Raw genomic sequence first — 26,055 nt, 5'->3', positions numbered from 1 at the left:
GGTTTCGAGCCCGAGAACGGAAAGGGGTCCTCGTCAAGGCTGGGGCAGGCGTAGGCACCGCGTCGGCAAATCCCTCTATGTGTTGGCGAATAGGCCGTTTCGCAGAGAGGTAAATTTGGGGTGCACGCGGCATCATCATTCTTGATACCAGTCGTGAAGAGGGAAGCAGGCGCGAAGTCGACCCTTCCCACCTTCCGAGGACATAGGGCGTGGGGCAGCAGGGACAGCAGGGACAGCATGATGTCCAAGGGCTTGACGACCCCTCCCCAGCTGTCTGCGAGTCAGGGAGAACTGCCTAGGGCGTGGTGGGATTTAGCAGTGGGCTCTGCTAAAATCCCTCCCAAAAAACCACAAGTGCCCGTAAGCGGACTCTATCAAAGCGACTGTGTGCCGCTTCAAAAGCACAAGCCCAGGGAGTGCCAATTGGCATGTGGAGTGTCCCTACTTCGGTAGGGTAGTGCGTGAGCTGCTTCGGCAGGGAGTGAGTGATCTGTTTGTGCTGAGGCAGGAGTGTCATAGCGCGTCACCGCTATTGTCACCTCGAAGCGCAGCAGAAGTCTGAGTATGGACTGCACATGCTAAGGTAAGAGTGTCGTAGCGTAGTATCGTTGATTGGTCCCTACATACCGCTATCGACACCTCGAGGCATGGCAGTGGAGTGTTAGAGTGAGTTGTGGAGTGTACCTACTTCGATAGGGTAGCGCGTGAGCTGCTTCGGCAGGGAGTGAGTGATCTGGTTGTGCTGAGGCAGGAGTGTCATAGCGTGTCGCCGCCGCTATTGTCACATGGAGCGAATGGTCTTTGGAGAAGCTGCTTCGGCGGCAGGGTAGCAGTGGGTTGTACCCACATACCTACAGTTGTGCACATGTGTTGCATGGGGAGTGTCCCTGCTTCGGCAGGGTAGCGTGTGGTCTGCTTCGGCAGTGGTGTGATTGATCTGCTCGTGCTGAGGCAGGAGGGTCGTAGCGTAATATCTGTAGGCCCAGGCAGTTACCGCTATCGACACCTCGAAGCGCAGCAGAAGTCTGAGTATGGACTGCACATGCTGAGGTAGGAGTCGAGGTACCTTCTCGACACCTCGAGGCATGGCAGTGGAGAGTGTCTTCACTGAGAGTGAGCACCCGAAAAAGGGTCACATGGAGCGAATGGTCTTTGGAGAAGCTGCTTCGGCGGCAGGGTAGCAGTGGGTTGTACCCACACACCTACAGTTGTGCACATGTGGTGCATGGGGAGTGTCCCTGCTTCGGCAGGGTATCGTGTGGTCTGCTTCGGCAGTGGTGTGATTGATCTGCTCGTGCTGAGGCAGGAGTGTCGTAGCGTAATATCCGTAGGCCCAGGCAGTTACCGCTATTGACACCTCGAGGCATGGCAGCGGAGCGCCCGGGAGAGCATCCAAGTAAGACTCAAATGGAGTGAATGGTGTGCGAGCACCCAAGTCAGTCTCGCGTGGGACGAGTGCCTGTGTGAGCGATAATGAGCGAGTACGCTTAGTACTGCCGTCCCCCCAGAAGTAGTACTGCGAGGTAGTTCCTGGGGGAAACGATGGTGGAGCCCAAGGGAGTTTAGTCGGTATTACCGGTATGGTCGAGTCCGACACTCCAGTACACTTCCGTGTGGTAGTTTGGCAACTACAATGCACGTGTACTGGGTTAGTGTGTAAATGCATTCTCCATTGTAAAAAAAAAAAAAAAAAAAAAAAAAAGGTAAGGTAAGGCCACCTGGAAATCCGGCCAAGCGCTGGCACGATACCATGGCGTTCTTCTAAAAAAGCGAGTCACGATGTTCGGTGCTGCAAGGACATGCAGCTAACCTCGAGGGTGCGTTGTGCACTGGCCCGCCTTTGAAGCATTACTTTTTGGTTGTACCGAAGGGACGATGGGCTTGGCGGCAATGGAAACGGTTTAGCGAGTCAGGGATGCAGTCCTGCCTCCCTCGTTTGCTGTGGCTGCCCCTAACCCCACAGTTCCTGGACAACCCAGGATGTCTGTTGAACAGATTCCCCCCTCCATTGCTTAGGAAGAAAAAAAACACACACACACATACACACACACATTTGAGGGGCCCTCCTTAGCCGTGTGGTAAGATGCGTGCGGTAAGATGCGCGGCTACAAAGCAAGACCATGCTGAGGGTGGCTGGGTTCGATTCCCGGTGCCGGTCTAGGCAATTTTCGGTTTGGAAATTGTCTCGACTTCCCTGGGCATAAAAGTATCATCGTGTTAGCCTCATGATATACGAATGCAAAAATGGTAACCTGGCTTAGAAACCTCGCAGGGACGATTCAAATATGACGTCCACTACTTTTTGAGATTTCTAGACCCCCCCCCCCCCCCCCCTCTGTCACGCTTTTTTGTATACCTAGTATATGCAGTGTCACCAAATTTCAGACCCCCTCCCCCCTAAAACCTGTGACATCATTGTTGAACGACATAACTGTGGAAGTGCTTAATGAACACTAAGCTGCGAGGCGGCTCTGTCCCAGTGCGGGGATGTAATGCCAATACACATAGGGGAAGTGGGGGTAACACGCCCATAGGGGTTAAAACGCGCCACCCCTGAATAAGGTTAAATATCCCCATTGTGATTATTTTAAATAGTCTATACGATGAATCAATGAAAAATATTGCCATTGGATACATATATTTCATGATTTTTCTCTAGTTACACATGAAAAACTCGAAAAAATGATTTTTGCGTGTTTTGATGCAATTCTAGCTCGGTGAAATTTAGTCTTTCTATCGCTGTTATTCATTGGTAAATTGAAAATTGAGCCATGAGCCATGCTGCTTACTCGTGTTCTTTATGTTCCACACGAAATCGTCGTCAAAATTGGTCTTAAAACGATTTGATGGGCCTTCAAACTTCTGAGGTCGGTGTGGGGCAGTACGCCCATGCTCATTTCGTATGACCGAAACAGCTGAAACATTCGGTTAATTGCCTTAATGTAGGCAATTAAAATGAAAATCAGTACGATAAACACATGCGCGTTTTAACCCATCCACTGGCGCATCTCACCCCGCATGGTTTCAAAATCAATATTTTTCAGGTGCTTTTAAAAATCAAATTTCTGTGCAATAAAATGTACAATTAGATATCTGTCATCGGTAGTCAGTCGCAGATATGCTGTTCTTTAGTATGCGCTGATGAAAACTGGCTGAAATGGTGGTTTTCATTGATAAAAATGGCATTTTCCTTAACGTGGGCGTCCTACCCCCAGTTCCCCTACACACACAGACACTACCTCGATTCGTCGAGCTGAGTCGATCGGTATATAACACTATGGGTCTCCGAGCCTCCTATAAAAAGTTTGTTTTTGAACCGACATATAGCCTTTACGTATACTTTGTATACGAGAAAGGCAAAAATATAATAACTATAACCTTAACTATAATTTGTTTTGTTTTTTGTAAACCCACACACACACAAACATATAAACGACATGCTAAATGAACAAACAACGTAAGTTGTCAAAATATGTCTGGCTATACATTTTATTGAACCTCTAGTTAAGGTTCTATAATGGTTGCTGATTGACAATGGCTTTCCGATAGTTCGGGGCCGATTTGTGATTTGGGCGTGACTTCTTTTGTGAACAAACATTGGAGGGCGAACTCCTGCTAAAGCAAGCATTACCTGACAGAATCACGGTATGTATTCAACAGAATAATCTTTCCTCTATCAGATAAGGGATTTAGTTTTGGAGAAAAACGCCCGCATTCAACGGAATTCATAAAACAATGTTTGTTTACAAAGTAAGTTGCGCCCAAATCGCGGAGCGGTCCCGAATTATCAATGTGGTTAAACAGGCCCGATTTTTTTTTCAATTTCATGTTCGTTATTTTTCTACTTTCCTCGCGTTGAAAAAATATGTACGGGCGCTCGACCTAAAATACACAATCGCTCACTTTGAGCGATTGATTGTTTATCCTCGCAAAGGACGAAAAAGTGAAAAATTCAGTGGCGAAATTCAGATTTGCAGAGCAGTGGAATTAATGTTCTTTAAAAATACGTACTTTTGTGAATTCTTTTCCGCTTTTCACCACAAATGTACGTGCCAAATAAATTTCAACAACTCATGTGCATTTTACAAGGTCTGTTCTATAATATTCAAATGTTGCAATCCGCAATTCAAATTTGCAGAGAAGATAAACCAAATTCAAATAAAAATATGTACTTTAGTGAATTCAATTCAGTTTTTCACACCAAATGGACGCATCAAACACAATTCAACAATATATTTGAATCATGCAAGACTCATTTTATGTAATTCAAACCTCATTCTCAAAGTTAGAAGCAAAAAATCATTTTAACAGAACAGAAAAACCAAATTTCAATGCAAATACATACGTATTTTTTAAAATTAAAACTCGTCTTTCTTAAAAACTATACGTGTTACAAAAAAATACATAACTGAATGCAGCGAAGGAACATATTTTAAGTACATAGGATTCTGTTTTACACGATTTTTTCGATCGTATTTTTGATCGTGTGTCTTCAATTTACCCCCAAAATCTTTGCAACACGTTTCAAAAAATCCTGGAAAACTCAAAGAAAAATTACATGATAATTAATATGCGTTAAGTATTTAGGATGAGTGCAAAATTGAGAAAATGGGAATCGTGTGAAAACAGAATTCAGTGTACACTGAAAATGTTTGAAGGAATGAAGCACTGTTGACTAGTATAAATCTACCTACCTACACTTTTGACGACACGTCAAATGCCTTCATTTTGTTTTAAACCATGAATGGATACCCTCGTTTTTATTTTTTTTTTTGAAATTCAGGTCATGTGTCACAATATTTAGAATTTTGAAGTCGAAAAAGCCAGGTTATCTGAACTTGAATCTAAATCCTATGCGAAAGGATACCCTATGCGAAAGGATGCTCTATTGTTGCTCACAATAAAATAACAAGGAATATTGTTTTTCACCATAAATTCTATTGTAAATGGCAGTTTTATAATAGAAAATAGGGGTTGTTAGTTACCGTTACAATAGAAAAATCGTTTTCTCTCGAATATTTTTTTTTCCATTGCAATAAAATGTATTGTAATTATATTGTCAACATTTTTCTGTCAATAGATTTTATTGTACGTTTATTGCAACAACAATAAGGCAATTTTATTTGGTACAATAGAAGAACTATAGAATTGATCGTTCATAAATAAAATGTATTGTAATTTTATGATATTTTAATGTAATTCTATTGTAGTTTTTATTCGGGTAGAAACAATTAGGGGTTACTTGTTTCTTAACATCGGTCAGCATCCTACAGCCAATTTTTCTTCGTAAGCGACATTGTCTCTTTGAATCGACTTCCTTTTTGCATTAAACTAATGTTCCGTTGCCTACCTTTGAAAAAGATCTGAAACAGTTGTTCGGCAGTAAGAATCAGGTGCACGGTGAAGTATTTGTTAAGGGTACAAAAGTTTAAAGCAAATATTTGTTTATTACATATTGTAACGAGTAAATAAATGAATGATTCTTAATTTTGGTTTTAAGATGCTCTAAGCAGCCCCTATTTGTCAAAACAAGCCGTGCATGATGGGAGGTATTAATGCCTTGCATTTTTAACTTTTGTAAGGAGTATTCATAACATAATTGCTTACGCTGATCGCTAAGCAACAAAAGTTGGACTGGTGGTGAATGCGTCAAAGACAAAGTACATGCTTGTAAGCGGAACCGAGCGCGACAGGGCTTGCCTGGGAAGCAGTGTTACGATAGACGGGGATACCTTCGAGGTGGTCGAGGAATTCGTCTACCTCGGATCCTTGCTAACGGCTGATAACAATGTCAGTCGTGAAATACGAAGACGCATCATCTGTGGAAGTCGGGCCTACTACGGGCTCCAGAATAAACTACGGTCAAAAAAATTCTCCACCGCACCAAATGTGTCATGTACAAGACGTTAATAGTACCGGTTGTTCTCTACGGACATGAAACATGGACAATGCTCGAGGAGGACTTGCAAGCACTCGGAGTATTCGAGAGACGGGTGCTTAGGACCATCTTTGGCGGTGTGCAAGAAGATGGTGTGTGGCGGCGAAGAATGAACCATGAGCTCGCCCAGCTCTACGGCGAACCAAGTATCCAGATGGTAGCTAAAGCCGGAAGGGTACGATGGGCAGGACATGTTGCAAGAATGCCGGACCTGTAAACCCTGTAAAGATGGTGTTCGCTTCCGATCCGGCAGGTACGAGACGGCGTGGAGCGCAGCGAGCAGGATGGGCAGACCAGGTGCAAAACGACTTGGCGAGCGTGGGGCGTATCCGAGGATGGAGAGATGCGGCCTCGAACCGTGTATTGTGGCGTCAAATTGTTTATTCAGTGTTATCTGTTTAGATGTAGACTAAATAAATGAATGAATGATCGCTAAGTTCTACCGATCTAAGCTGGATAAAGTCTTTCGGATATGTGTGAATTAACACACACACATTCAAATAAAATGTTTTAGCATAGTTTATAACTAAGTTAAAGCTAAATTGTTCTTTATATTCCTATTATTGTGTTCGGTAATATTCCAATCAATACTGTTGCTTTCTTCGCTACTTTGTGTACTCTGCAAATAAAAAAATGTTTCAAATAAAACCAAGACAAACATTCGAGTAATATAAACTTACATTATTGTGTGGTGCACAAGTCTTTTAATTGTTTAGTAACTTTAGATAATTCGGTGATTTTTTTTTCTTGGAATACTCCCACCCATGATCATCTTCATCCTCATGATGTTTAACAGGCTTAACAGGGATTCCGACATGGACGGTTTTCACCACAGTTTTTGTGTGCAAATGAGTATGGTGCTTAACAGGAACATGAATCCGAATCCTAGAAGTAAAATAAAATCATTAGAGTTACAAGTGATCTACATTGGCTGATAGATATATATCCAATATTTTTTTTACAACGTTGGTATTCTCTAATTTCCCGGTTAACCTGATCTTTCTCAGCTTTTTAAATACCACTTGAATTTTCTTTGATTTTTTTCATGGTGTTAACTCATAGTTTCATTAACGCTAAAGGTCTTAATCGACTAAAACCCACCCACGTAAAACTAGGTGTATATATATTATCTCGGGGGGGTCCCGTAGCGTAGTTGGCTACACGTTCGCCTTACAAGCGAATGGTCATGGGTTCGATTCCCAGCCCCTCCACCAAACCCTCGTTAGTCGTCGGATGCGCAGCCCATACGGTAGCGTATTGGGAGACGCGCCTTATCGTCACGGCTGCCTGATGACGACTGACAACTTGTTCTTCTCGGAGGCATTCCTCCACCGTACCTGGATAAATGACAACCGAACAATGCCAACGATCATTGGATGAACGACATGGACAAACGGATACAATGGACTCACGATGAGATGGACTGGCAACGACAACGATAATGGTACACGGTAAAAAATATACACGTCCATGCGAACTGTTCTGCATTTGAATATGCACTACTTTGGAATCAAATCAATATCAGTAGCTGAGCTCGTCGCATTCAAAGACCACCACTTCCATTTAACGTGCACAATATTTTGAATATAAAACAATAAAATAAAAAATAGAATTACCTAGGCTCAGATTTGAATAACACACCTTTGCTTGAAAGTCCTTCGTCTTACCATGACTCCATCTCACACTTCGAAATACCTCTTGAATTAAGCAGAACAGATGAAAGAACTGTCATCTATTTTTAGAACAACACCAATATCGCTCCACTCTTAAATCAATAGCCTCGAACCTGTGAATTCAATAGCATAGCACTTTCAATTCTAGTGGAGACATTATTGGTGCTGATCGAAGTGCTAATCATTTCAACATAGAGTGAGTAGCACTTTGATCAACAGTGTTGATGTTATGGAATTGTCTGCATTCAACACACTTGTGAAAGATGTGACACCACTTCAAAATCAAAGGAATATCATTTTCAATAATAGTGATTGGAAAGTTGATCATTCAATAGATGGAACAGTTAAATTGAGCGTGTTGATTTTTTACCGTGTAATGGAAATCTAAAAATAGATTCTGTGTGGATTCTGTACAGCAGAATACCACAGTAGATCTCGGCACAGTAGCGGTTAAGTAACACAGAGTGCCTAACAAATAAAGGAAGGAATAAAAAAATAAAAATATATTATCTCGAAATAAAAGACGAAAGTTTGAGCAGAAAAATCGGTAATTTTTCGTTGGAGTTTTGGCTAAACCCCGACCAACTGGGATCCGCAAAAACTCTTCGAATTAACCACTGTAACACCTTTTGTTTGACAAAATTCGGTTCAAAATGATGTAAAATCAGCATTTGTCATTAAAAAAATTGCTTCCTTTGAGCCTATTATTGCGGTAGTGATAAGGTCCTATTGTTGTGGTCAGTGTTGTAAAATGTCATTAGCATTCAATTGTTCGTTTTCACATAACTTTTTGCAGAAGTTAGCTATCAATTCCTAAGGTATTGCGAACTTAAAGCGCTTAAATGTGCCTACAACTTTTTCTAACAAGACATTGCTGTAAATATGTAATCTGGGTCGTGTGGCAGGCAAAATGTCAATCAAATGACATAATGTCGAATGACACGTAACATTTTGGAGAGTTTCCACTTTCCAGCCGCAGATGTTATATTTAGAGTAATGTACCCATGGACAAAAATATAGCCTTACTCAAGCGTTATGAGTACATCTAAAATTTTGAAGTAGTGAAGTTTCTGAAGTTTCGAACAAATTAATCAAATGACATGCAGATGACATTGTACAAGCCTGGTTGTGGTATCGCTCTCCATAAGAAATACAGGCAATACCGCAACCAGAGTGTATGTAATTAAGAGGGGCGACATGTGCCGCATTTGACAGGTCTCCTGCTCGTTTGGATTTTGTATGGGAATGACAGATGAATTTTGTTCCAATTCTGACAGTGACGCCACTCACGCTCAAACACGTTGGATCAACATTAACTCCGCCTCAAGAAAATGTATCGGTGTGTGGAGTTGTTCCAACAACCATTAATAAAATTTGACAATTGGCGGCTCGGTAAGAAAAATCAAAGCGGTTCGATTTTGGTTTGACCTTTCGCCGAACATGTTTGAGCATTTGTATAGAGAAGTCGAGCAAACCCCCATATATTTTTTGATGGTTTGTGTTTGTGTGGGGCAAGACAGCCCTGTTGTATACCACTTTATATTATATACTGCATTGCTCTAATGATGACGAGCAGACAAGCCACGAGCCACGGTCTACCTTAGAGTAAAAATTAGTAGTGATTCAGTTTCATTCTAAATTTTCGACCACTATTCTAGTTTGAATATGGAGCAAAATAGAACAAACTCGCTGGTTTCCCCAGCAGTGTTCTATTCATGTTTTTCAAATTTTCAATTAATTGAAATCATTATGTTACTGCCAAGAAAGGCGGCGTAATTGCAAAGAGGATTGATTCGTAGTAAGTAAGTAACACACCAAAGTAATTGAAAAATATTTGAATCTCGTGATTCAATCGTGGTTCAAATCTGCATGAAAATAGAACGGAGCGTTATACCAGTTTTATTTTTTTGACAGTTGACTGGTATAATAACTGAATCTAGAACAGCTGCTGGGAAAATTAATGTTTCAGATTCATATTTAAACTGACAGCCCCGAACGATTTGAATCACTGCTGATTTTACTCTTAGTCAGAGTTCAACAGTGACCCGAGCAAGGCGTACTTTCCGCCGAGTGCAGTGATGCGTAATAGGTGATTTCCCGACAAAGATGTTGGATGTACATTTGGCTACAGTGACAGGTTTTATTGCTCAATTTTTTTAATATTCAATGTAATATTGTTGTATCTCATGTGTCTTGTAATAACACTGTGCCATGGAAATCACCTACTACCAAGGATGTTATCGATCATTTAGAAATCGGGGTTCGATCATCTAGTAGTTTGTCAATAACTCATTCCAGTGGCTGAACTTCATAATGTGTTGTATTGCGGACTTCTTGTGCGAAGATTTTTCTGTAACTCGGTCTAATAATTCATTGTTTGAATTCCACTTATAACGGAGTTATAGCGCTTGTTACAGCGGCTTCAACTAAATGATTGAAATTTTGCTATCATTTAGTATGAGTAACTGCAGCTAGCGCTTAAGCTCCGTTATTAGTGAAATCCAAACAACGAACTGTTAGGCAGACTTGTAGAAAAACCTTCGTGCAAGAAGTCTACCATACGACACATTTTGAAATTCTGCCTCTGGAATGAGTTATTGAAAAACTATCAAATGATCGAACCCAGATTACTAAATGATCGTTAACAGCCTTGCCTACTACGCAGTCTCAAAGAAAAATGTAAGTTAGAGAGTTGCATAATATTTTTCCTATATTGGTGAAAAGGAGAATGTTCTTCCGCATGAGTAATGCAACACAGATGCATTCTGAACACGATAAGACGCGTTCGTGTTCAAAACGTTCTGAACACAGCACACTGCTCAAGAGCACTGACCTAACATAGCAAATTCTATCCTAGCAAAACAAGTTCAAACGACGGCATGCTACACATTTATCGTCTAGTAATGGAAAACGTGAGCATCTAACAGATAGGGGTTTCTGGGGTTTTGGTAACGTAGAGAATTCCAAGTGAGGTACAAAGATCAATTATCAGACGTCAAAACTCAAATGAACGGTGTTCCACAAGGACCAGTGCTTGCAGTTACTGTTTTTCCACTTGCCGTTGACAGCATCAAAGATTTTCTTCCAAAAGATACATTGATTATAATGAATGCAGAAGACATAACCATAGCAGTTATATCCAAATCAGTAAAATCAGCACTGGTTTTGAAATTTCAGCCTCAAAATCAGCCAAACATTGAATAACGAAGAAATTCCAATCACTATTCATCAGAAGCTACTAGGCATATGAATTGACAAAAACTTCATCTATAATTACCACCTCAAAACGACACGGGACGAAGTTAAAAAACGTATTAATATAACGAGATGTCTCAGCAAATCGAGCGTCGGGCCGCCAATAAAATTCTCCTACACATTTTAGAAATGGCCTGGTCATCTTCTTCTTATTATTATTATTGGCATTACATCCCCACACTGGGACAGAGCCGCCTCGCAGCTTAGTGTTCATTAAGCACTTCCACAGTTATTAACTACGAGGTTTCTAAGCCAAGTTACCATTTTTGCATTCGTATATCATGAGGCTAGCACGATGATAGTTTTATGCCCAAGGAAGTCGAGACAATTTCCAATCCGAAAATTGCCTAGACCGGCACCGGGAATCGAACCCAGCCACCCTCAGCATGGCCTTGCTTTGTAACCGCGCGTCTTACCGCACGGCTAAGGAGGGCCTGGTCATCTTGCCAAAACTATTATACGGAGCCATCATAACAACGCGTGCCAACAAAAACAACATACTCAAAATGGAGCCCCTATACCACCAAGGAATTCATATAGCAACCGGTGCTTTCCACTCTAGCCCTGTACTGCCGTAATCTGCAAAAGTGACGTATACGTTATTTTACAAAAATGGTGTTAACGAGTTAGTACTCATCAAGCTCATTAACAGAAAAATGGAAAATATGCATGTTGTAATTTGGCGCTTACGACACTTTCTAAGATTACGGCAGTATAGACAGTATCCTTTCAGAAGAGAGTGACTGTTTTACTCATCAAATGCTTCAGCTAAACAAGCCTTTGGCGCAGCAGAGTGTGATTGATTCACACTCTATACACATCCGCCCAGCTCGTTGTTGGGGGCATAGAGTGTGAAGTTCTCGATAATGAACAATGTTGGTTCGCTTGACTGTGGATACCCAACAGTAAAGCACATGTTGGCGAATCAAGCATCCGAAAGATATTCTAGCATTTCTGTAGAACAACCTAAAATAGCTAAGAGGTTCCGACAGAGCGATTTTTTAAAACATCTTTTTTTTGTGTGTCATATATTGGCTATATTCCCCACATTCAAATCGCTTTTTCGATCGTTCAATATTTGTTATTTTTTCTGTGGATCGTAATGAGTATCTTGCAGGGTAATACTGTTTTTATTTATCATCAGACTAAGGCCGAAGTAGCCTGTGCTGCACATAAAAGACTTCTCCATTCAGCTCGGTTCATGGCTGCACTTCGCCAACCACGCAGTCTGCGGAGGGTCCGCAAGTCGTCCTCCACCTGATCGATCCACCTTGCCCGCTGTGCACCTCGCCTTCTTGTTCCCGTCGGATCGTTGTCGAGAACCATTTTCACTGGATTACTGTTCGACATTCTGGCTACGTGCCCGGCCCACCGCAGTCTTCCGATTTTCGCGGTGTGAACGATGGATGGTTCTCCCAACAGCTGATGCAACTCGTGGTTCATTCACCTCCTCCACGTACCGTCCGCCATCTGCAACCCACCATAGATGGTACGCAACACTTTCCTTTCGAAAACTCCCAGTGCGCGTTGGTCCTCCACGAGCATCGCCCAGGTCTCGTGTCCGTAGAGAACTACCGGTCTTATAAGCGTTTTGTAGATAGTCAGTTTGGTACGGCGGCGAACTCTATTCGATCGAAGCGTCTTGCGGAGTCCAAAGTACGTACGATTTCCAGCCACTATGCGTCTCCGAATTTCTCTGCTGGTATCGTTATCGGCGGTCACCAGTGAGCCCAAGTACACGAATTCTTCAACCACCTCGATTTCGTCACCACCGATAGAAACTCGTGATGGGTGGCTCACATTGACCTCTCTTGAGCCTCTTCCTATCATGTACTTCGTCTTCGACGTGTTGATGACTAGTCCAATCCGTTTAGCTACGCTTTTCAGTCTGATGTAGGCTTCCTCCATCCTCTCAAAGTTACGTGCCATGATATCAATGTCGTCGGCGAAACCAAATAACTGGACGGACTTCGTGAAAATCGTACCACTCGTGTCAATCCCTGCCCTTCGTATTACTCCCTCCAAAGCGATGTTTAATAGCAGACACGAAAGACCATCACCTTGCCTTAACCCTCTACGGGTTTCGAAGGGACTCGAGAATGCCTCTGAAACTCGAACTACGCACATCACCCGATCCATCGTCGCCTTGATCAACCGTATCAGTTTATCCGGAAATCCGTTTTCGTGCATTAGCTGCCATAGCTGGTCCCGATCGATTGTATCATATGCGACTTTGAAGTCGATAAATAGATGATGTGTGGGCACGTTGTATTCGCGGCATTTCTGCAATACCTGACGTATGGCGAACACCTGGTCTGTGGTAGAGCGTTCACCCATAAATCCCGCCTGGTACTGCCCCACGAACTCTCTTGCAATTGGTGTTAGTCGACGGCATAAAATTTGGGAGAGTACCTTGTAGGCGGCGTTCAGCAATGTGATTGCGCGGTAGTTGCTACAATCCAGCTTATCGCCCTTTTTGTAGATGAGACACCTTCCATCCACTCATGCGGCAGAACCTCATCCTACCAAACCTTGGTTATTGCCAAAAGCAGCGTTCTGCCTAGTACCTCAACACCATGTTTAAATAGCTCTTCTGGTAGTTGGTCAAAACCCGGGGGCTTTGTTGTTTTAAGCCGGCTGATCTCCTCCTGGATTTCCTGGAGATTCGGAGCCGGAAGTCGCATGTCCTGCGCGCGTGCTCCTAGGTTCATTACCATACCGCCACCGTTGTCTGCCATATCGCCATTCAGGTGCTCTTCGTAGTGCTGCCGCCACCTTTGGATCACCTCACGCTCGTTCGTAAGAAGGTTCCCGTTTATGTCCTTACACATATCGGGCTGTGGCACGTGGCCCTTACGTGAACGGTTCAACTTCTCAGAGAACTTTCGTGCGTTATTAGTGCGGTACAGTTCCTCCGTCTCTTCGCGGTCTCGATCTTGTGGCACGTGGCCCTTACGTGAACGGTTCAACTTCTCATAGAACTTTCGTGCGTTATTAGTGCGGTACAGTTCCTCCGTCTCTTCGCGGTCTCGATCTTCCTGCTGGCGCTTTTTTCTCCGGAAAATCGAGTTTTGTCTGTTCCGCGCCCGTTTGTATCGTGCCTCGTTCGCCCTCGTGCGGTGTTGCAACAATCTCGCCCGTGCTGCATTCTTCTCCTCAACTAACTGCTCACATTCGCCGTCATACCAGTCGTTTCTCTGATCCGGAGCCACCGTGCCTAGTGCAGCGGTTGCGGTGCTTCCAATGGCGGATCGAATATCTCTCCAGCCATCTTCAAGAGATGCTGCGCCTAGCTGCTCTTCCGTTGGGAGTGCCACTTCCAGCTGCTGCGCGTAGTCTTGTGCTAGTCTACCGTCTTGTAGCCGCCCAATGTTAAGCCGCGGCGTACGACTCCGACGCGTGTTGATCACCGTCGAGAGTTTTGAGCGCAGACATACTGCGACGAGGTAGTGGTCGGATTCAATATTCGCACTGCGGTAAGTGCGTACGTTCGTGATGTCGGAGAAAAATTTTCCGTCGATAAGAACGTGGTCGATTTGGTTTTCCGTTACTTGATTAGGTGATTTCCATGTGGCCTTGTGGATATTCTTACGGGGGAAGAAAGTGCTTCGGACTAGAAATACTAGAATAAGAGATCGGCAAAGACGCCATCTTGTTTCCAATCGAACCGTCAAAAGCGGTTCCAATTCGACTTGTTTACTTTTTGCTCCCATAAGAAGCAAGCAAAAAGTTCAAGTGCTCCCAGTATTATTTTCACGATTTCATGCATTTTCATACGTTGCCATTTCGACAGTTTTTCACTCCGCCGGTCTCTGGTTATAGGGTTGCTACTTCGGACTACCATTCCGCGGGAGGCTGCAAAGTTTATGCATCGTTGGCCGTTGTCGTTCGATACGGTATGCAGACTATCCGGTCCGATGACCGGTCTATACATTTCCTCCCTTCCTACCTGAGCGTTCATGTCACCGATGACGATTTTGACGTCCCGCAATGGGCATCCATCGTATGTCTGCTCCAGCTGCGCATAGAACGCTTCTTTCTCGTCGTCGGGTCTCCCTTCGTGTGGGCAGTGCACGTTGATGATGCTATAGTTGAAGAAACGGCGGTTATCCTCAGCTTGCACATCCTTGCGTTGATTGGCTGCCACCCAAACACGCGTTGGCGCATCTTTCCCAGCACTATGAAGCCGGTTCCCAGCTCGTTGGTGGTGCCACAGCTTTGGTAGAAGGTAGCCGCTCGATGCCCGCTTTTCCACACTTTCTGTCCTGTCCAGCAGATTTCCTGCAGCGCCACGACATCGAAGTTGCGGGGGTGTAATTCATCGTAGATTATCCTATCGCAACCTGCGAAGCCTAGCGACTCGCAGTTCCATATTCCAAGCTTCCAATCGTGATCCTTTATTCGTCGCCTAGGTCGTTGCAGATTGAATCGAGTCGTATTATCTTCTATGTCGTTCGTAATAGTTGTTTTTAAAGGCGGCTTATTGGGCCTGCGCAAACCTCCTGTCTCGTCGGAGGGCCGTCGTGTCAGGGCTGTTTAGCGTCCCACGTAACACCAGGACTTGGGCTTGTGCGCTTTGAGCAGCACACGGTCGCTTTGGCGGAGCCTACTTGCGGATACATGCAGCTTTTTATAGAGGTTTAACAGGGCCCACCACATCCTAGGCAGGCTCCACAACTCGCAGATGGCCTGGGGAGGGATCGCCAAGCCCTTGGACATAGTCCCTGCTGCCCCCCAGGGTAATACGGTTGGTGTTATGCTATTATATGACGAAAAAGATTTTTTTTTCTATAATTTTGGCAAAAATCACCCCGTGTTCATGAAACTATTTTTTTCTCGCGCATTGCAAACCATAATCCAACAAGTATTTTTTACAAGGAAAGTTTTCGTGAAAATAGATAAAAAACATATTATAACGGGACTGAGATATTAAAGTCATTTGTTGGCTCTCTTGCACCAATAATAGAAAAGCATTCCTATAATAGTGAATCCCATAAGAAACCAAAGGGATTCACTATTATAAGAACAGAAGTTAGCTAGTACCACTATTACTTCTTCATGTACAAGTTAATGGAGGAAACGATTTTGAAAAGAAAACAATATTTTGAGATATGAACAATTTTCAAAATTTTTCCTGAAAAGTAGAGAAGAACACTAGACCAATATTTGAAAAGGCGTAACCGCCAAAATTTATTCCTACTGATTCTTTGTCTACATATAAACGGACAAAGAATGAGAAGGAATACATTTTGGCTATTACGCCCTTTTCAAATTTGGTGTAGAACAGCTTTCTGTCAATATATTTACATCAGAGGAAATATACTCCTATCAATTGTTATGAATTGAACAATTTGGACCTGCTACTAATACCACTATTACCGGTATACCGACCCTACGCTTTTTTGTTATGATAATTTATGAAAACATTTTTAGGGGCCCCATACACGTTCCGAAATGTTGTACTACTTTGACTCCGCCCCAGGAAATTTGGTTCGGTCGGTGTACTGTGTACTGTACTGTCGGTGACTACACGTGCACATGCCGAGGTAGCATTGTTGGTGGGGAAGAGGTTCGGTTGTGGGCACCCTTTTGTCTTTGATCCATAATTTTGACCATAGTTGATCTTATGCCGACATTTGTATACCAATGGAAAGGTAGACTAATAACCTTACTTACTTGATACTTGATACTTGATGGGCTACAGCTCTTCGATGAACCTACGCCGAATGGAGTATCCTTCTCCACTGGACTCGATCATGGGCCAATCGCTTCCAGTCGCCCTGACCATTGAGCGCCCTCAGGTGCTCTTCAACTGCAAAAAGCCATCGTGTACGCGGCCTTCCACGAAGCCTGCGGCCTCTTCCGGGTTCTCTACTAAATATTATCTTCGCTTGACGTTCTTCCGGCATACAAACAATGTGATCAGCCCACCGTAGTCTGCCGTGTTGTATAAGCTTAATAATATCCAGCCCTTTATACACCTGGTACAATTCGTGATTCATGCGGCGCCGCCAGATACCGTTCTCCTGTTTACCGCCGACTATTGTCCGCAGCACCTTACGCTCAAACGCTCCGAAAGCTCTCCGATCAGCCTCCTTTAACGTCCATGTCTCATGGCCGTATAAAGCCACCGGAATAATCAGAGTAGTATACAGCGCGAGTTTTGTTTTCGTTTGCAGACTACGGGACTTAAGCTGGTTACGATTATTTGCAGCTGCAATACGCCTTTTCACCTCGCAGGTAACATCATTATCGCACGTCACTAATGTTCCAAGATAATTCTTTGAATTTGTGTGTATACCAAACACCACACATTCTTCTACCACTTCAAATTTTTCACCATCCAGCACCATTTCGTTACCACCACCACTAATGAACCCACGTTGATTGCCAGCGACCATGTACTTCGTTTTGCTGGTATTGATCGTGAGTTCAATCCTCGCTGTCTCCCTCTTAAAAGGCACAAAAGCCTCTTCCACGACACGGCGATAAATTCCGATAATATCGATATCGTCCGCAAATCCTAGGAGAATATGCGATTTTGTGATAATGGTACCGCTTCTTTGCCCACCAGCTCTCCTAATCGCTCCCTCGAGCGCTATATTGAATTCGAGAGTGTATCACCCTGCTTTAATCCATCTAAGGTAACAAATGACGTCGATGTTTCATCCGCAACCCTTACACTTGCATCAAGCATAATTTGCAATAATTCATTCCGTTTCACTGAATCGGACGCCGCCTTGAAATCAATAAACAGATGATGTGTCTGCAAGTTGTACTCCCGGAATTTATCAAGGATTTGTCTCAGGGTAAACTTTTGATCCGTCGTTGATCGGCCCTCACAAAAACCTGCTTGGTATTCGCCGACGAAGGACTCTTCAAGCGGTCTCAATCTGTTGAACAGAATACAGGACATAATTTTGTATGCCGAATTAAGGAGGGTTATTCCTCGGTAATTGGCGCACTCCAGTCTGTGCCCTTTCTTAAATAGAGGGCAAATGAGGCCGTCCAACCAGTTAGCAGGCGTTTCTTCGTCTTCCCATATTTTCGACGCAATATGGTGCAGAACTTCATAAAGCTGATCACTGCCGTGTTTGAGAAGTTCAGCCGGGAGCTGGTCCTTCCCCGCAGCCGTATTGTTTTTCAGCTCTTTAACAGCTTTTTTAACCTCATCTAGTGTAGGTGACTCCACAGCTTGTCCATCGTCGCTAATATTTATTCTGTTCACCGATGCACCGTCATTTCCTCCATTCAACAAAGTCTCGAAGTGTTGCTTCCACCTGGCATTCCCTTGTTGGCCGTTGCACATGACGGGAGAACCTTACTACTAGCGAAAAAAAATGTTTGATTTCATCGGTTTGAAAAAAAAATTGCAAATTTGTCATTTTTGGACATTTCAGTTTTGTGGTTCGGTTGTGGGCACCCTTGAAAACTCAGCTAAAAATAAAGAACATGAATAGAAACTATCCAGATTAAAAAAAATGAATAATTTATTCATTCTAATAGCCAGAAGGCACTGAAAAAATCAGATCAATCCATCTAACAGTGATGATGCCTCCATCGGTGCATTAGGGAGGATATTGAAAAAAAATCACATACGAATAGTCTAAATTAGCACTTTAGGTAAATTGGTTTCAATTTTTCATTGATTTACGTTTTATTGATATACCCCACAGTATAAAAAAATTAATCACCCTAGCGGTACTAGTGCCTTTTTCGTTTATTAAAAATATAATATTTTGGCCATAAATATTGATCCCATAATCCGATCTGACCAATTTTCAATAGGAAACAATGGTAGAGGATTCCTCGTCGCAACTTGTTGCAAGCAAATCAGTTATTAATTTGTTCCAAAATAATATATATATATATATATATATATATATATATATATATATATATATATATATATATATATATATATATATATATATATATATATATAACCAAAATAATGAGTAAAAAATGAGTAAAATAGTAATGAGTTATTATTTTGGTTATATATATATATATATATATATATATATATATATATATATATATATATAATAACTAGACATACCAAAAGAACAAAAATATGAATTTAAATAATGAGTCCAAAATAATCAATTAGGTCTAAATAATTTTAAAAAGTGCATAAAAACGCCACTTGAAATAAGTTAGGGGACAACTAAAATGATATTGAATGATTTGTCAATAAAATAAGGGTGCCCACAACCGAATTTCACAGCCTTTTTGGAAAGTAAGGAAAAAAAAATCACGCTAAAATTTTAATGGCAATTGTCACTGAGCCTCAAAATAGATAAAATTTACTGTATAAATATGCATTGGAACTTACTTTTTGAATTAAATCACTTCAATTTATGACATTTTGAAAAAGGCCAAAAAAAAGTTTCGTGTTGTTTTTTTTTGTACAAAAATTGATTTGTCCCTAGTTCAAAGTAGAGATACCCATCCGGTGTGATATTGAGCACAAAATATCATGTTACAATAGCAAACTAATAATGGTTGTCAGAATGACAGCATCTATTATCTGTCAAAATATACGTAGGGGTGCCCATAACCGAACGGTGCCCACAACCGAACCTCCTCCCCTACCTAACGCTATTGATACCTCGAGGCATGGCAGAGGAGATTAGAGTGAGCATCCAAGTCAGCCTCACGTGGTATGTTAGAGGTGAGCACCCAAGTCAGACTTACACGGTATGTTAGAGGCGAGCACCCAAGTCAGCCTCGCATGGCATGTCAGATGTGAGAACCCAATAAAGTTCCACATGGTGTGTCAGAGCGTGTATCAGGAGTGGCAGGGTGTGCTAGACTAGAGTGAGTACCCAAATAATTCTCAAACTGGTGTGCTAGAGCGTGAATCAGGTGGCAGGGTGAGCATCCAAGTTAGTCTCACATGGTGCGTAAAGGGTAAGCACCCAAGTTAGACTCACATTATATGTTAGTGGAAAGCATCCAAGTAAGACTCATATGGTGCGTCAGAGAGAGTGTAAAAGGTGGTAAAAGTGTGTCAGAGAATATGTTAGAGAGAGCACCCAAGTAAGGCTTATACGGGATGAGTGCCTGTGTAAGCATGAATGAGCGAGTACATTAAGTACCGCTATCCCCCCGAAGTAATGCTGGGAGGCAGTTCCCTGGGGAATCAGGGTATTGGTAGAGACGGTAACTCAAGTAACCTTCCGATACTTTGGTGGGTTTAGTGGGTCGGCCATCTGTCAACCCCACTACACGAGTGATAATTTCAGTTGTCTGTTTGCAGATTTGCCTTTATCAAGAAGACAAATGGTTTCAATAGTTATTAGTGTGTGCTGTATTTTTGACATATACTTAGTTTTAGATTTTTTTAAGGTTTACAGGTAACAATTGTTACAAGATTAAGCTTATTATTTGTTGACATTTTCAAAAAAAAAAACTGCAAAAACACCGGTTGGTTTTAAAATGAAAATATGCGTGTTCAAAACTCTGACATAACAACACTTTCCGCCTTCTTCTTCTTCTTCTACTTCTTCTTCTTCTTCTTCTTCTTCTTCTTCTTCTTCTTCTTCTTCTTCTTCTTCTTCTTCTTCTTCTTCTTCTTCTTCTTCTTCTTCTTAGCATTACATCCTGGGACACTGGGAAAGAGCCGCCTCACAGCTTAGTGTTCATAAAGTACTTCCACAGTTATTAACTGCGAGGTTTCTAAGCCAAGTTTCCATTTCTGCATTCGTATATCATGAGGCTAACACGATGATACTTGTATGCCCAAGGAAGTCGAGACATTTTCCAATCCGAAAATTTCCTAAACCGGCACCAGGAAGCGAACCCAGCCACCCTCAGCTTGGTCTTGCTTTGAAGCTGCGCGTCTTACCGCACGGCTAGGGAGGGCTCCGGATATTGTACTGCTTTCAAATATTGAAAAAAAAAAATCATATGTTCAACAAAACTATGAAACGGAAAACGAGAAATAAAATATTCTATGCTATTGTATTCTTTCTTCATGTGTGGTTGAATAAGGCAACCATACAAAGCTACAATATTCCAGTATAGACCGTAGGGGAAACCGCCAAATGTTGAACGGCTAATTTTGTCGCATATTGTTGAACTCCCATAAGAAATGCACGCGCGTTCAACAATAGGCGAAGAAATTAGCCGTTCAACATTTGGCGAATTACCCTAAATATAAAATATATAGTGTTTTGATTGTGTAGAGATCGTAAGAGTTGAATCAAAAACGCTTGATAAAGCCTAGCATATTATTAGCTTGTAAGATGGGTCTTGTTGGTCTTGCATAAACTTTGCAGTCTCCCGCGGAATGGTAGTCCTAAGCACTTTCTTTCCCCGCAAGAATATCCACAAATCCACATGGAAATCACCTAATCAAGTAACGGAAAACCAAATCGACCACGTTCTAATCGACGGCAAGTTCTTCTTCGACATCACGAACCACTTACCGCAGTGCGAATATTAAATCCGACCACTACCTTGCTGCAGTATGTCTGCGCTCAAAACTCTCGACGGTGTACACCACGCATCGGAGTCGTCCGCCGCGGCTAAACATTGGGCGGCTACAAGACGGTAGACTAGCCCATGACTACGCGCAGCAGCTGGAAGTGGCACTCCCAACAGAAGAACAGCTAGACGCAGCATCTCTTGAAGATGGCTGGAGAGATATTCGATGGCCATTGGAAGCATCACAACCCCCGGTTCAGAGGAACGACAGTTATGACGGCGAATGTGAGCAGTTAGTTAAGGAGAAGAATGCAGCATGGGCGAGATTACTGTAACACCGCACGAGGGCAAACGAGACACGATACATACGGGCGTGGAAAAGACAAAACTCGATTTTTCGGGAGAAAAGAAGCGCCAGCAGGAAGATTGAGACCGCGAGGAGACGAAAAAAAACCTTATTTCATTTGACAGTCAATTTATTTATTTATTTATTTCGTCAACCGACGTAGACTAGTACAAACACATATACATGTTTTTTTTCTTTCGTAATGCTATAGTAGATTATGAAATACAATGAAAAACATTAAAAAAATTGTTTTTGTTAAAGTTGTTTGAATTATGAATTTAAATTGTTGAATTTCTTATGTTTGTTTTTTGAAAATATTGTTTAATATTATGCCGAGACATTGTCAAGTCAATAGCTTTGCAGTGTTTATTATAAACAGCCATCATTCGGTTAAAAGGTCCAAATTTGGCATAATTTGTTCAGCGGTGGTTAGTGAAAAATAATGTCCTATGTCGTGTAACCAACACTCCACTAGACAGGTTGATCAATTTCGAGCCCTGATGAACATTCAAACTTCCAGATCAAAACGTAGGCAATGATTTAAAATTATCAACATTTTCATCTGACTGAGAGCCGAAAATCCCGATTATATTTATTAACGTTATCATTTAAAATCATATTTTTCTGTTAGCACGCCTTTTTAACATCCCAATTATTACCATACCTGAATGTGCAGCTAATACATATTAAAGCATTGAATTGCAAATCTTTGTTCTAAAAACGACACATAATTCTTAATATACTCGTTGTTATGGATTGTTAAATGTTTAACTTACTTCGCTGAATCCGGCATTGCAAGTGGTTTACATAAAACATTTAGCAACATAACTTCCAGAACAATGAGCGTCGCGAACATCTGTAAGCAATGTAAAAAATATATTAAATTGTGCTTTTCTTATTCCACCACACCAACAATAACGATAAGATACACATATGCATACACCCAACCAGCGTATGACAGTTTTAACACTAGGATTCATTCGTTCAGAAAATCGTTGTAACTAAATTTTCAAATGGCTATATCTCAGTGGTTTTTCAACCGATTTTCTCAGTTTTATCACCAACCTCTTAGCCATCTCTTCTAGTTTCAGCACATTGCAAAATATTATATCTAGGGGTGTTCAATTTCTCACTAGAGCTGTGGGAGTAAAGCAACGGATTTAGAAAAATGCGATTTTGGAGATATACTTATATTTCATTACCAAAAATGATAATTACTCATATAGTGATGATGGAAATGATAAAATAACACATAGAAGACATCACCTGGAACATAAGAACACACTTTGACCATCCCTACTATGCAAACGCTGATAATTCGGTGCCTTTAGGAACCACTTTATATTGTAGATCCAGTTGAAAACCGAACTGAGCTCTTGCGACAATCGCATTTTCTCCCATTTCCAAATGTCGCAACTGCATCGCGAGTGGTGCGCATGATGGCGCACGGCTATGGCATAGATGCGCACTACTCGGGATGCAATTGCGACATCCGGAAATGGGAGAAAATGCGATTGTCGCAAGAGCTCAGTTCGGTTTTAACTGGATCTACAATACTACAGGTTGTATGAAGCTTCAGAAAATGTTTTCAAGCATGTTGTCTACTGTGAACTTGTTAAAATCAATGTAAACTATATATGAAACATGTGTGATAATAAATTATGATGTTCTAGGATCTCCGAACTGTACTGGAATTTGAATCAAATGGTCTACCGAATCAACCCAGGCTTCCATGATGCCCCAGCCGCAGTATCAACCCAATTATGTACTCCGAGTATTTATCTTTCACTTGCGTCTCAAATCCAAACATATGAGATGTTGTAAGATCTCCAATTTTTGATTTTCCAAGTTTGAGTAAAATGGTCTATTGAATCAACCAAGGCATCCATGATGCCCCCAGCCACGGTATCAACCCATTTATGTTCTCCGAGTATTTATCTGTCTCTTGCGTCTCAAGAAGATCTCCAAATTATTGTGGAGTTTAAATCAAATGGTCTATCGAATCAACTAAGGCTTCCATGATGTCCTCTGCCGTAGTATAAACCCTATTATGTCTTCCGAGTATTAATCTTTCACCTGCGTCTCAAATCCAGGCATAGGCTATGTTGTAAGATCTCCAAATGGTCCTGGAGTATGAGTAAAATGGCCCATTGAATCTACTAAGGCTTTCATGATGCCCCCAGCCACGGTATCAACCCATTTATGTCCTCCGAGTATTTATCTTTCTCGTGCGTCTCAAATCCAGGCATTTGAGATGTTGTAAGATCTCCAAATTGTCCTGGAGTTTGAGAAAAATGGTCTATCGAATCAACCAAGGCATCCATGATGTCCTCAGTCGCAGTATAAACCATATTATGTCCTCCGAATAATTGTCTTTCACCTGCGTCTCAAATCCAGGCATAGGCGATGTTGTAAGATCTCCAAATTGTCCTGAATTTGAATCAAATGGTCTAACGAATCAACCAAGGCTTCCATGAAGTCCCCAGCCACGGCATCAACCCAATTATGTCCTCTGAATATTTGTCTTCCATTTGCTTCGCTGTTTCAGGCAATTGAGATGTTGTAAGATCTCCAATTTGTCCTTGAATTCATAGACATAGTTCCAGGCGAGGTTGATTTGTTTGACAGACTACTTGATCCACATCCAGAGAGATTTGGGGGACTAATAACATCGCATTCTTATGTACCAAACATATGCATGGGCTCGGAGGATTGGATAAAAACATCTGCTGGAGACATATTTCATGGTAGGGTTTATTTGCAAGTCGTGGTTCATTTGGTAAGTAATTTAAAAACAATTATGTCCACTAAATTGCGTTGATATCGTGGCTGAAGACATTATGGCAGCCTTGGTTGATTTGGTAGGCCATTTAATTCAAACTCCAGGACAATTTGGAGATTTTACAACATCTCATATACCTGGATTTGTGACTCACGAGAAAGACAAATACTCGGGGAAGTAATTGAGTTGATACCGTGGCTAGGGACTTCATGGAAGCCTTGGTTGATTCGATAGACCATTTGATTTAAACTCCACAATAATTTGGAGATCTTCCAACATCTGATATGTCTGGATTTGTGTCGCAAGTGAAAGACAAATACTCGGCAGAGCGAAGTATGCCATGGTAGTGGACGGGCGTAAAAAATATATGTTCGAGAAGTAGTTGTCAAAAAAGAAAATAAAGTTTGAAAAACTCGCAGTAAAATCTACTAACTCTACTAAGGAGAAAAAGGATAAGCAATTTTCCGACAAGCAGGAAGGAGGATAAGCAACATGTGCAACTGTGATTGCCGACCGTCGAGATCTGGATGGGAGCACCGAGTTTGATAAGTACAATTTTCTTCAATTTCCTACCCTTATTACTCGGTGAAAAAATATATACGGGTGAAGTCTCTAGAAAGCAACAAAATCTCAAATCAATCTCCATCCTTATATGCATTAAAACATCGTTGCGTCCCAGGATTTATTGAAATATAGGTATTTAAATTTATTGAATTATGTATGCTCGTTTTTCGGTTTTCTTTTATAATTATTTCAATAGATTTATACATAATCATGGCTTTGCAGGAATTTATTATTTTATACTAATCTATAACTTTGATTTACGTCTAATTAATTTGAAAAGATCGACCATAATCGACGTAATCAAGAAAGTAACGAAGTGGTTTATAAATCACGCATTAGTCAAATGTTTAACAAATCGATATGTAGTTTGTCGAAGATTTGTACCCAGAATGCTATTTAAGTGTTTAATGGTGAATGAAGTCTCAACAATCAATGGTTAACATAGGTTTATATACATCAAGTCCGTCATGTTCATCAAATGGTCGTTTACAAGTTTCCCATTATTTGTATGAATTGTCACGTTTCTCGAAATCACCTTCCACGTTTAAATCGTTATGTGCTTTATGGACGAACACTGCAATGTTACATAGGAAGCATTAATAAATTACGTAACGCTTAAAGAGGAGAGGGGGGTTGCTCGAAGTGTGACAATTCATACAAAAATTTTAGAGGCTTCATACAAAAGGTGTGACATAGGGGGGAGGGGGGTTGAGAATTGCCAATTTTTGCGTTACGTAATTAATGGATCTTCCCATATGATACAATGCAACTCGCATTTGACAATTGCATTTTCAGCAGTGACATTGATACACAATGAAACACAGCATTTAGTTAGAACCATTCTCACAGTGGTAGATGTATAGTTACATTTTACATTACCCTTTATCGAATAGTTTTGAGATAATTCAACCATAACTAAACCACTTTAACACGAAACGTCAATATAAAACATGTTATCATTGAAATGTTTTTATTTTCCGCATTATATGCCTATATTGTAACATACAGTCAAGCGAGATTTGCCGAAAAATGACATTTTTTTTTTATTGTGACATTATTTAAC

The 26,055-nt window shown here is 41.6% G+C and overlaps 1 protein-coding gene across 1 annotated transcript in view; it reads right to left on the bottom strand.

Moving 5' to 3' along the window:
• Positions 1-6,439: 6,439 nt before the first annotated feature.
• LOC134211763 (scavenger receptor class B member 1) overlaps positions 6,440-26,055 on the bottom strand; it is a 305,460-nt gene continuing 285,844 nt past the window's right edge. Inside the window, exons 10-12 of the mRNA XM_062688980.1 lie at positions 22,423-22,502; positions 6,619-6,823; positions 6,440-6,557 (exon numbers count right to left, since the gene is read on the bottom strand). Coding sequence (XP_062544964.1) covers positions 6,643-6,823; positions 22,423-22,502 — 261 coding nt within the window. The 3' untranslated portion in view covers positions 6,440-6,557; positions 6,619-6,642. The remainder of the gene's footprint in view (positions 6,558-6,618; positions 6,824-22,422; positions 22,503-26,055) is intronic.

Source organism: Armigeres subalbatus, chromosome 2 (assembly GCF_024139115.2).
Source record: "Armigeres subalbatus isolate Guangzhou_Male chromosome 2, GZ_Asu_2, whole genome shotgun sequence".
NCBI lineage: Eukaryota > Metazoa > Arthropoda > Insecta > Diptera > Culicidae > Armigeres > Armigeres subalbatus.
Note: the sequence above shows the minus strand (reverse complement) of the source record. Positions and strands in the feature narration are given on the sequence as shown.